The sequence below is a fragment of the Callorhinchus milii genome, unplaced genomic scaffold (genome assembly GCF_018977255.1).
Source record: "Callorhinchus milii isolate IMCB2004 unplaced genomic scaffold, IMCB_Cmil_1.0 Scaffold1, whole genome shotgun sequence".
NCBI classification, from domain to species: Eukaryota; Metazoa; Chordata; class Chondrichthyes; order Chimaeriformes; family Callorhinchidae; genus Callorhinchus; species Callorhinchus milii.
This window is the reverse complement of record NW_024704742.1, coordinates 25,223,906-25,237,403: the sequence shown is the minus strand read 5'-3', so window position 1 is coordinate 25,237,403 and position 13,498 is coordinate 25,223,906. Positions and strand designations below refer to the sequence as shown.

General features: G+C 42.1%; 1 protein-coding gene across 6 annotated transcripts in view; it reads right to left on the bottom strand.

Moving 5' to 3' along the window:
* slc2a9l2 (solute carrier family 2 member 9, like 2) overlaps positions 1–13,498 on the bottom strand; it is a 191,068-nt gene that overhangs the window by 150,293 nt on the left and 27,277 nt on the right. For all 6 annotated transcript variants that reach the window (XM_007897325.2, XM_007897328.2, XM_007897331.2 and 3 more), the window contains exon 3: positions 4,086–4,184. In XM_007897325.2, the coding sequence (XP_007895516.1) occupies positions 4,086–4,184 (99 nt within the window). The remainder of the gene's footprint in view (positions 1–4,085; positions 4,185–13,498) is intronic.

The following is a 13,498-nucleotide window of genomic DNA, read 5'->3' as shown; positions in this document are numbered from 1 at the left end:
ACTAACTGAGACGCATTTGTGTAATGGAGTGAGACCACCTGGGTGGTGGAGCAAAGCAGCACATGCAGCGGAGCGCAATCACCCATGCAACAGATTAAAACCACCCATGCAGTGGAGTGGCGACCACTTGTGCAGCATCGCAAGACCATCCCATGCAGCGGAGTGAAATCACCGTACAGTGGGGTGAGATTACCTGTTCACTGGAAGGGTCCAGAGCTGAGTAATTAATAATAATAATAATCCTTGCATTTGATATAGGGCTTTTCACGTCTTCTAGACGTCTCAAAGGACTTCACAGAATATATTGTAAAGTGAATTGACTGTATATTTGTGGGCGAAATAGCGCCTTATCACATCTTTGAGACATACTGCAAAGTGAATTGACTGTATATTTTGTGGGTGAAGTGTACTCTGGCTCAAACAAAAAGGTGGCCAACACTCAGAGTTAAACCTGTTTTGGATCAGATCCCTGGATGAACTCACTGAACTTACCCTAGTACTGAAAGGCATTCCAGTGGGACAGAATGAAAATAACTAGATGGGAGAAGTGGCATGTTAAGCACTACTGTAGTTATAAATAATTCAATTGCTAAAAATAAAACAAGGATATACTGAGAGGTAAAGAGCTCGATGTTTACAGCATTTCCAGCAACCAGACAACTGCTGAAGGATTTGATCTTGGATTCCAGGAAATGGTCAATATGCAAAAAAATATATATTTTTTGTGAAATGTTGTGCACCCCTTAAAGAGAGAGCTATTGCTTTCAATGTAATTATTAATTTCACCCACCAAACAGACAGCCACTCCACTTTATGGTGTATCCTGTGAAGCACTTTGAGACATCTAGAAGACATGATAAGACCCGGTATCAAATTAATGGATTATTTTTATTGTTACTAGGGAATTAAACTATTTTCAGCACTCCCAGATGCTACCCAGCGCTACATAAATGCAGGTTGTTGCTGTTATTTTTAATAACAGAGACTGAAACACAATGTTGATAAGATCAAGTTACAAACAGTGACCCCTGCTGCAACCCAATGTGCATCACACCAAGCCCAGTATACTGGATTCTGAATCCATCTGTGTCCAAACTGACCGTCATTGAACTGCACCACGAATGCAGCATCATGTCCTCATTAACTGATTCACTGAAGGACATCTCATGCAGTGAACAATCAGTGCACCTACACTGCGAGTGGAAAATCAGAGAGCAAGATAGACACTCTGTGCCAAAACTATGCACCTCCAAGCACTGGTTATAACAGCAGCAGTTTACATTTATATAGTGCTGGGAGACAGCTGAACCGGGAGCCTGAGTTTAGAGGCAGGTGAAAGTGGCCGAAATGTAATCACAGAGATGAGTCTAGGGAGGATTTTGAATGTGGATAGGGAGCAGAGTGAGGCAGTGGAACCCAGGGATGGTGTTCCAGAGAGCGGGGGCAGAATGACTGAAAATGTGACCACTATTGGTGGAACGGATCAAATGGGGAGAGATATGAAGCAGCAAGCCCTTTCAAATGTTCTTTTTATGCCAAGGGGGTGACAGGAAACAACTAGCAGGAACAAATGAAAAATATATAACTTCAAAAAGACACGGGATTAAATTAGCAGTGTTTCATAAATTATCACACCAAACAGGGTTTGAAAATGCCCTAACTTCACCCTTATATGTGTACAGCTGTCATTTCGGAGGAGAGGAAAGGTAAACTTTATGTTCTCGATGTACTAGTTTACAGCCTTCATTCTGCATTATACTGAAATATTGATGTACTTGGGGTCAACGCAAATACTGCAGCTCAGTGAATTCTTGTACAGGACTTTTGAATCCCAAGACGAGCTACATTGTCTGTGCATTCGGTATCCCCTCTGGAATAGAACACCAAGCATGATTGTTGACTGTGCATTTATGTGACATAGACTGCCTTACACAATTACCTTGAAATAACCTGAAGGGAGCTATGGTACTCATTGGCCTTTATGCTTTAATTTGATCATTCTAATAGGTACGGTTAAACCACTGAGAAATCCATTTTAGCAGTGCTGTCTTCAGATGCAGGCAATCTTCACGTAGAACATAACTAAGGCCACATAGTGCTTTAGAGTTTAGATATTACATGAAGCTAATGCTGATCATTAAAATCGACTTTGAAGCACCGACAACCAGGGAGGTGTTGGATATTGTGGTATAAAGGAAGTGACAAGTTGGGCAAAGACTGAGGTGAGGGCTTGCATGAAGATCCTTATGAAATACTGTACACTGTGTTTCAAAAGTTTTATAAGAATTTCTTTGTTTTGGTTCTCTTTTTTGCTGCAATCATCTCCCAAAACAACGGACACTACACTTGACAGCAGTTATGTATATATATGTATATATATGGACCTATAAAAGGCACGTTCTTTCTTTAGTAATTTTACGTTAGTGCAAATACTTTTAAGGAAAGGAGCATAGAAAATTGATGAGGAAAAAATCTGCTTGACATATTAATAATAATAATAATCCTTGCATTTGATATAGTGCCTTATCACGTCGTTGAGACGTTTCAAAGTGCTTCACAGAATATATTGTAAAATGGATTTTGCATCTTCATATCACTCTCTCATTCTATAGACATACAGTATATATATATATTACAATACATACACTCATATTTTCATACTTTAAATGCAATGTTTTTCTGTGCCATGCCATCATGAAAAATTCATTGCAAAATTAAAAGCATTGGATTTATTCATTCCAAACGGATGCGTTCTTCTTTCATTTGGTTTTGTTTCAACCTTGAACAATGCATTAATTTTGCAGACAATTTCCTATATTTAGATCCCAGCCACAGTAAATAAGAAGGTGCTGATCTGAATAATATTGGTTAGCATTGTCTCCTCATGGGATGCAGGCAGTATTTTAATTAAGTGTCAGTAAAATGTCATATTTAATATTTTTCTCAGTTGTGAAAACTCTTCTGAAATGTTAAAATATAACAGATGGGCCAAGTTTTCTGGCATGTGGTTAAGCCATAATGATGTCTTTATCGTAAATGCCAGCCTGTTCCATATTCAGTGTGCTTCGTTTGAGGTGTGTACAGAAGTACGAAAGGTTACAAACAAACAATTATAGATACTTATCCTGCAGAATCACAAGCTTTGTTTTCACTTCACGTTAACAAACAGAGCTTTGCTTGCTTGTTGTTTCACATCACCCCACAGTAGCAAATAAAGATTCACCTGTTAGTTACTCAAAAACAGAACAAGATCTGTACTTTACAAGTGAGCTTAGCCTGTGATCCATAAGTCAGTTGACACCTCTGCGCCCCTTGACTAGCACTGATGCGCTCTGCACACACGTTTCCCTAGTTATTCCACCCACACACACAAAATAGGACAGGCAGACAGGTAATGGCTCATCATTTCACAGGCAATTTGCTTTTCCTATAATTTTTCTTATTTGTGAAGGACCAGAAAGTCAATTAATTGATCCAGGATACAATGACCGAAGCGAACAGGAACTGTTCTTTTCTATTCGAGGATGGGATGCAATATTTTTGGCAGTTTGCTGCGAAACGTGCGGTATAAAGCGAGTTTTGACCAGCCTGACTCATTCAGGAGTCTCACCAACCCCTTCCCCCTCCCACACACCTAACTTTCCTGGGAAACACATTTCAATTTAATTCACAGTAACAAAATCTCCCTGTGTTACTGTGAATTTGGAAAGAATTTGTGAAACAGCTTTATACTCTTTAGGATCAGAGCACTTTAGACCATACCCTCGAAGCTAAATAGACTACTGTTTGATGCTGAGAGAATGCAAGCTTTGTTTATGCATGGTTAAGAATCTACTTAATGCTGATATGTCACTTCATGGCCAACATGCTGCGTACAGGGAGCAAAGTCGGTAATCTTCTTCAATTTGGGTGCAGCTTCACATGGATGTGCTATTTTAGTCATCAAATTCCATCATTAACCGTACAAATTATTGGCCTGCAATTTAGAAGCACATTATGGTCAGACAGTAACACTGCATTTACATGCATCTGAGGTATAAAAATATACAATGCAATGTTTCCTCCCTGTACCCTCAGTAACTTACCACAGTTGGTGCATTCACTACGGATATGTTGTAGCCGTACAGAAATGAAGAACCAAATGCACTGACCAGTGCGGCAACCACAAGCTGAACTGTCCAGCCCTGGAAAGAGAGAAAACTCTAAATCTTTAACAGATGTTCTTGCTTAACTTTCAAAATAATATATCATGCAAGGTGATAGCCTGTCAGACAGGTTAGTTAAACCAGAAAAGAACAGATGAGCCTGAAAGGTCATTGTTGGTTAAGAAATAAATTGCCTGTTTTATTGATAGGTGTCAGCCTGACTCAATGGATAGCATTCCTGCCTCTGAATCAGAAGGTTGCAGGTTCAAGTCTCCACCATCGGGACTTTGGGCTCACAGTCTAGGCTGGGGGAGCACTGAATTGTCGGAGGTGCCGTTCTTCGAATGAGACAATAAATCCAAGGTCCTGTCTGCTTGTTCAGGTGGATGTTAAAGATCCCATAGTATCATTCAAAAAGAGAAGGGAGTTTCCTGGCCAACAATCCCTCAGACAAAATCGATCATTTTGTTTGTAGGACAATGCTGTGTTCAAATTGACTGCTCCACTTACCTGCAGTCATACCCTTTCCAGCAAGTCCTATGAAGTGCTCTGAGATTTCCTCCTGCCATGAAAGATGCTATATCAAATGTAAGCATTACTATTATCAATAATAAATAAGATACTTACAACAGCTTGCACATATTATGTAAAATGTAGCACCTTTTACATAAAAGAACAATTGAAAGCACTTCACAGAATAAGAATAATTTGAAATGAGATGAATGGTTATTAAGGCAGGCAGACAGACATTGCAGTTGATTTACTCCAGCAATGTCCCAAAAATGACAATGAGATAAGCAGGCAAATTGAGCTTAAAAATTTAGAATGATTTTGAATGAGGAAGAACGAATATGACCCAGAACACCTGAAGGAAACTCCTTACTTTTCCTACACCAATCCTTACTAGCATAATATCATATATTGTTACGTTTATTTTACTGAAAGCAATTACATGGGTGATAGCCTGTCAGACAGGTTAGTTAAACCAGAAAAGAACAGATGAGCCTGAAAGGTCGAGAGCTGACCCTGGTCAGATCCAGACATATGCCCAAAAGTGAGTTGACATTTCACTTAAAATACCGTTAAAGGGATACAAGGTGTTCAAATCTGACAGCCTGCCAATATGATGAAAATGAAGAATGATAGATGATTGGTATCCTCCATTTAGTAAACACTAAATCACAGCCCGTGCATAACCAACAACAACAACAACAAGATTCCATTTATAGAGCATCTTTCACGTTGGGAGGATGTCCCAAGGCACTGGACAGTTGGGTCGGGACCCGAGCATTGGGGGGAAATGGTCAGGGTGAGGGGAGGGAAGGGAGGGAGCGAGGAGGGCGTAGAGAGTCGAGAGGGGAGCTGAAGGCACGGTCAAAGAGAAAGGTCTTGAGACCGGCCTTGAAGGAGGAAAGGGAGGAGGCAAGGCGAAGGCACTGGGGGATGGAGTTCCAGAGCCTAGGGGCTGAGAGGCTGAAGGACTGGCCACCGATGGTAGGGTGGTTGGGGCCGGGATGTGGAGCAGACCGGAGCCAGAGGAATGGAGGGTACGGGCAGGTAGATAGGGGGATAGTAGGTCGGAGAGGTAGGAGGGAGCAAGGCCGTGAATGGCCTTGTAGGTGAGGATGAGGATCTTGAATTCGATCCTCTGGGGGATGGGGAGCCAGTGGAGGCGAGCGAGGGTGGGAGTGATGTGGTCCCGAAGCCTGGTGCGGGACAGTACACGAGCTGCAGAGTTCTGAATGACCTGCAGCTTGTGGAGGGAGGTGCTGGGAAGGCCGGTGAGGAGAGAGTTCCCATAGTCCAGCCTTGAGGTGATAAAGGCGTGGACCAGAGTTTCAGCAGCGTGAGGGGTGAGGTAGTGCCGTAGTCTGGCGATGTTCCGGAGGTGATGGAAGGCGGTGCCAGTTGTGGTGCGGATGTGAGGGAGAAAGGACAGCTCAGGGTCGAACAGAACCCTGAGGTTCCTGACCGGCTTTGAGAGGTGGAGAGTGCAGCCTTGGATGCTGATGCTGTCAGCGCCTGAGGTGCGGAGGCGCTGACGTGAGCCAATCAGAAGGGCCTCAGTTTTACGCACGTTGAGCTGAAGAAAGTTGTCTCTCATCCAGGACTTGATGTCGGACAGGCAGCTGTCAGGACATCGGTGGTCGTGGAGTTGAGGGTAGAGGAGGAAAGGTAGAGTTGGGTGTCATCCGCATACATGTGGAAGTTAACCCCATGTCTGCGGATGATGTCACCAAGGGGGAGCATATAGAGGGTGAAGAGGAGGGGACCAAGGACAGAGCCCTGAGGGACAACGCACGAGACAGTGCGGGGGCTGGAGGAAAAGCTATTCGTGGAAATGAAGTGAAGACGGTGTGAGAGCTACGACCTAAACCATTCAAGGACAGGGCCTTGAAGGTTGAGGTGGGAGGACAAGCAGTGGAGGAGGATAGCATGGTCGACCGTATCGAATGCTGCCGATAGGTCGAGGAGGACGAGGAGGCAGAGGGAGCCCTGGTCACAGATGGTCAGGATGTCATTGGTGACCTTGACCAGGGCAGTTTCTGTGCTATGGGCAGCACGGAAACCTGACTGAAGGGGTTCGAATAATGAATGGGTGGAGAGGAAAGAGCGCAGCTGGGAGGCGACAACTCGTTCAAGGACCTTGGACAGAAAGGGGAGGTTGGAGATGGGCCGGTAGCTTGATAGCTGCGACGCATCAAGGGAGGGTTTTTTCAAGGTGGGAGTGATAAAACCCACTGTAATCACCGACAAGCAGAACGTAGAACCATCTGTTGCACTTTAACTCCAGTGGCCTGAAATTCCACCTGGTCCACTCTTAAGGCAAGGCTAAAATTGTGCAGAATTTTAAAAAATTCTCAAATTGGAAATGGGGTATTCTCCAGATCATTTTAATACAGTAAATAATTGAGCAACTACCCCACCACTCCTCGCCCCCGACCAATAAATTACTAGAGGATATGAATGACCCTTGGTTAGGACTGAGGAAAGGACAAAAATTTTCTGATACGATTTTGAAAACCTCAGAAAGTATATGAGTGAGTGAGATATCGATTGAGGGATTCAAGGAAGAGATGGACAGACACTTGGGAAGTAAGAATCTCAAAGCGAGAAAAAGGGAATTGGGATTAGGATGGGTGCTAGTGTGCAGTGACATGGAATGGTCCGGTCTGTGGTGGATTATGGCTCTGTGGGTTGAATGACCTTCTCCTATTCCTGAATTGTACTGTTATAATAATAATCCTTGCATTTGATATAGCGCTTTTCATGTCTTCTAGAGGTCTCAAAGCGCTTCACAGAATATGCTGTAAAGTGAATTGACCGTATATTTGTGGGCGAAACGCGGCAGCCAATTGCACACAGAGGTGTCCCACAAACAATCGTGGATTGAAAATGACCAATTTATTATTGTTTTGTTTTGGAGTGATTATTATTAGGCGTGTAAAGTAAGGAAACTTGCCCAAGCTTTCGCCCTGCCTGGAATTGAACCCAGGTGTCTCGTTTGCAAAGCGAGTGCTCTAGCCACTGAGCTACAGGAGATGTTATCCTACATAGAAACAAGGTTTGCGTGGTGTCAGTACTAAATGGGTCTGGGCCATGACACAACCCTATCCATACCTAATGTTGCATGGTTATCACAGAGTGCATTTAGTTTCTGTGATTGACACTGCAATGAGTGCTGTCTCATGAGATGGTTATGTTATCTTCCACCACCCTATTATTAAACTTCAGGTATTCTGTGGACACACATTTACACGGCTTGAAAAACAAACAGCCCTACTCCAAACACAGTGCAAATTGGCAAACTCTCTCTGGGAGATCAGAGAGCTGGTGTGGGAGCTACAAAAGCTAGCACTGGTACAGTAGGATGGTGCTTGTTTGAGTTATCAGCCACGTAACCAGGCCAGGATTGAGGGAGGACGGAATTTGTCCTACTTCTCTATCTTGGTATCAATAGTCAAAAAAAATTCCATCTCCAAGAAAGGAATCCTTAATCTCAAATATATACAGTAATAATAATAATAATCCTTGCATTTGATATAGCTCCTTATCACGTCTTCGAGACATCGCAAAGCGCTTCACAGAATATACTGTAAAGTGAATTGACTGTATATTTTGTGGGCAGCCAATTGCACACAGCAGTGCCCCACAAATAGTCATGGATTGAGTGACCAATTTATTCTTTTTTTTCTAAACTAATTATTACCCCCGGAGAAGCAATCCGCCAATAGACTAACAACTGGGTTCCTACTTACTGATGGGTAAACAGAGGAGTAAGGAAACATGCCCAATGTTTCGACCTGCCAGGAATCAAACCCAGGTTTCTTGCTTGTGAGGCGAGTGCTCTAACCACTGAGCTACAGAACTCCTCAAATATATCTCCCAAAACATAAATGAAGTCAAAAATCAGGTCAAAAGTTCTCCCCTGGATATGTTAAGTGTAGTGTTATCATGTCAGTGAGACGTCTCAAAGCGTTTTATATTGTGTACTTGTGGGCGAAATCATATGTGAACACTTGTCTATATTCATGTATTTCCCTGCATATTAACCTTATTAACCTGGCCCTCTTGTTCCTGTATCAGAAGAGCTGTGGATTCAAGCCCCATGTCAGGAATCTAAGCTCATAGTTTAGGCTAATACTTCAGTGCAGTTCTGGGGGAACACAGAGTTGTTCCGATGAGATGTTAAATTGAAGTCTCATTTGCTTATTCGGGTGGGCGTTAGTGATTTGAAAAGCAAAAGAGTTTCTCTCAGTGTCCTTGGATTCTGGCTACAAATCCTTCAGATTGAAGGCAGTCATCACAATTTACAGTGAATCCTGTTAAGAGCCTTTGGCACATCCTCCTGACGTGAAAAGCGCTGTATCAAATGCGAAGACTGTTATTACTTAGATAAATTTATTGTTCACTTCATGGCTGTTTGTGGAACATTGCTGTGTGCAAATTAGCTATTGCTTTCACTAACAAAGGCACAGTCATTATACTTTACAGCAATACTCCGCCAAGCATGTTTCGAGGTGATAAGAATGATATCAAATGTTTTTTATAAAATCCAACGATTTCAATAGAAGTATAGTCTCACCATGGATAAAAGCAATGCACATCCACATATTACCTTATCACAAACATCATAACTGGATGTCTCCAAATTGCTATATCACCCATTTTCTCTATTTTAGTCGTTACAAAATTCATCGAATTCCATAAAGGAGATGGAGCTCACAATGGACTGAGACTTCCAACACAACACTGCTCCTGCTGGTGTTGCAGCTGAACACAGCGGCAGTGCTGAGAGCAGTAGCTCAGTACTGCCATCAGCAGGAAATTATTAGTACTAAGAGTATTTGTGAAATGCAAACAATTCTGTTCTACAAAATGTGATTGACATTAATGTGTTTTAAGGCTGCAGTGCAATATTAGAGGTAAACTTCCATTAGTCATATCAGTCGGGACAATAACATTTAATACGACTTACAAGAAATGCAGGTTAATCACAAGTCAAATTTTATACGATTTGCATAAAACATTTATAAAATCTGTAATAATAATAATCCTTGCATTTGATATAGCGCCTTGTCACGTCAAATCAAAACACTTCACAGGATTTACTGTCAAATGGAGTGACTGTGTATTTGTAGGTGAACGCGGCAGCCCAATTGCGCACAACAATGTCCCACAACAAATTGGTGCATATTTGACTTAGACTTTGAGTCCCATAGCGTACTAAATTAGCACACTCACTTCGCAAGTGAGAGGACCTGGGTTCAATACCGGGGGTGTGGGGGGGAATGGGGGGATCCTATGGCAAGTTTCCTTACTCCACGCGCATAGCAGTAAGTAGGAACCCGGTTGTTAGTTGATTGGGGGCGAATCGCTTTCTGGGGGTAATAACCTAAACAAAATTATAGCTTAAAGGTAAAATGACTCACAATGGTATTTTTCATTGCAAAAGTCTCCTGTAGCATGCAGCTCCCTTGATCTCCATCCTTCTCAGCCCAGCCCCAGCAAGAGAGAGATGGGGGTGGGGGGGTGTGAGGGTGGATATCAGCACCTCCTTAAGAAGTCAGGGGCTCCACCTCTCTTCCCCTTGTGCCCACTACGGTATTAAATGTACCATTTGCCAAACATAAAGAGATTGAAAAATGTTTATTGACTGCCATGACTCTGTGTACACCAGTGGCTGTTTCCAGTCATTGACCCGTCACTGATCAGGGAGTAAAAATAGTTGATCTACAAGGTGACAGTGACCATAACTTACCAACACTGAATTTGACTTGGGATATGGTAAAAGCACATAATAAATACGTGTATCCATCTTTAGATGGACAAATGTCTGGAGTACGAGAGCTGAGGTAATAATAACCCTATATTAATCCTTGCATTTGATATAGCGCCTTATCACGTCTTCAAGACATCTGAAAGCACTTCACAGGATATACTGTAAAGTGACTTGACTGTATATTTTGTGGGCAAATTGCAGCAGCCAATTGTGTACAGCAGTGTCCCACAAACAGTCGTGGATGGAAGTGACTAATTTTATTATTATGATTTTTTTAAAGGAATTATTAACCTAGGAAAAGCAATCCGCCAATCAACTAACCAGTTGGTTCCTACTTATTGCTAGGTAAACAGAGGCGTGTGTGTGGAGTAAGGAAAACTTGCCCAACATTTCGTACTACCGGTAAGTGATATTAACTAGGAAGCATGACTCAAGAACAAATCAGCTGAGGATCAATAAACATCCTTCAAAAACATTTTGCAGAGCTTGCAGGATATGCAGCAGGAACAAATATATAAAAGAAAACCTTACATTTGGTACAGTGCCTCTCACGAGAAGGGCTTTGAGAAGGATGTGGGGATTGGTTTCCACAACCTTCTGACTTAGAGGTGAGAGTGGTACCAACTGAGCCAGGCTGGTACACTCTGTACTGAGTGGACCCGTGGTGTTGAGTCAAGCCTGAATGTGCGATTTCTTCCTTGGGAGGGCGATACAATTAAATTGTTACCCAGTCAAGAACAATCAGTATCTATCATCAAAATAATTTGCAGTGCTAATGTCCACAGGATTTAAAATCCAATTTATTTCCTAATTGCTGCTTTGCCGTTTGTACAGGGAGTGGTCAGATACTTGCGTCAAACAATGCCGTTCTATAATCACAGGTATAGTACAAGATGAACTATGGAATGTTTCAGTCTTTTGTTGATGCAATGTGCGATGGGAGACATCACTTTATTTCCTTACTAAACAACAAGCTTCTAGCTCAGCCCCTCACTTTCGACATGATTTACGGCACGACCATCCATTTCCTCCACTGCACAGAGAACAGCACTAAAGGCGACTGAGCAACCTGCCTCCATTCCTCTGCAACACTTTTTTTCTAAACTAGTTTCCATATGACAATCTCTCTCTCTCTCTCTCTCTGCTACCAAAATGTTTCTCTTGACCTATCTCCATGAATATTCTTTCAGTCAACTCCAATTTCCTCCACTTTTTGCTCAGTTTTGCACTATTCTACAAAGAATAAATAATTTGGTCACTCAATCCACGGCTGTTGCTGGGACACTGTTGTGCACAATTGGCTGGACACATTTTGCCCACAAAATGTACAGTCAATTAACGTTACATTATGTTCTGTGAAACAATTTGAGACGTCTAAAAGATGTGATAAGACGCTATATCAAATGCAAGTATTATTTGTATTATTCCATTGGAAATTGCGTTTTTTATAGCACCTTATATAAATGTGCATTTTGCAGATAAGCACAGAGCCACCTGAGCACAGCAAGATCTGACCAGCACAACCTGCGATTGTTACACCAGTATTTCCATGCATCAGATCTGTTAAGCAGAATTGGTTTTATTAAGATATAAATCAAATTACTTTGATGTTTATAAAAAGTAACCAAATTACCTTCCGTCCAGGGTCAGAAAACTGCCCTGCAGCATAAAGCAGAACCACAAACAGCCAAATGTGTCCCAGTTCTGTGATGTTGGGGAGTCATTTTGTTTATATTCAAGCCCAAGGCTGTGCTCAAATGTGCACCTTTTTTATAAGATTTTGTCCTTTGGCACAGGCTTGACAGATTTCAAAATGCCAACCTGACCTGTTCCTAAATAATCTGTGGCCACAATTGCTTGTATTTAATCTTTCTTAGGCTGCTGAAACACAAGGTTCACACGTAGATGCTACTGTAAAAATTTGTAAGGATGGGATTTCTACGCCTCTGAAAGGCACAGTGACATGAAGGAACATTCAGATCTGGAGAATTTATTAATTGGGTAAGAATGAAGGTATTTTGGCTGGAAAAAATGCTCATCGGGAGAACAGTAATGAAAATGGTGCTCGACAACAAAAAAAATGCCTTGTGACATAAAGTGTATCTTCTCCTGAAGCCCCATGTTATACCACACCAACTCCAGAGAATTCGTCTCCTACCCAAAATCCCCAAAGCCAGGGCTGCTACTGTAAATATTAAAGATTTTTTTTCCCACACCTTCCATAAAACTCTATAAAAATCTACACTCATCAGTTATTCCCCCAAGTCATCCAAAAATAAACGGTACGTGTAATGCAACAAGAATTTGCATTTATATAAATGTCCTGGCCAACAATCCCCCAATAACAAAAACAGAGAGAGCTGGGAAAACTCAGTGAGTCAGGCAGCATCTATGGAGAAAGGAAAGTTAGTCCAACGTTTTGGGTCCACGACTCTTTGTCAGTTTCCCAGCTCTCTCTGTTTTTGTTTCAGATTCCAGCATCTGCAGTATTTTGTGTTTTAATCCCCCAATAAAATTAGTTATTCACTTCATGGCTGGTTGTGGGGCACTGCTATGCACAACGTGGCTGTTGAGTTGGCCCACAGAACACATAGTCACTTTACTTCAGGGTAAATTCTGTGAAGTCCTCCTGACGTGAAAAGCGCTGTACCAAATGTAAGTATTATTAGAATACATAGCGCCCTGAATGCAGGATAGCTTCTCCGACCACTGAGTATGTTGAGTGATAAACACACAAAGAAAGCAAAAGACAAGCACAACCAAGAAAGCGACCAATTTACTCGTTGCATATTTGCTTAGCAGCATGTCCTGAGCTCTGCTCACCATCTGAGTTCAGCGACATCTTCGATGTCAGTGAAGAGCTGCTGGGACTGCCAACTCTTTAATAACATGAAAATGATAACCTTTAGAGGTTAAGTTTGAGAAGGTGAGTTGACAATAATTGTACTGCAGTTAGGCTGTCCAACCAGTCCAATGTGCAAGCAGTGGTATAATATCTGGTTAAACCAGTTTACTTCAAAATGTACAGCTTTGGCCACACTTTTTGGTTTTCTTTCCCCTTCACACCCCT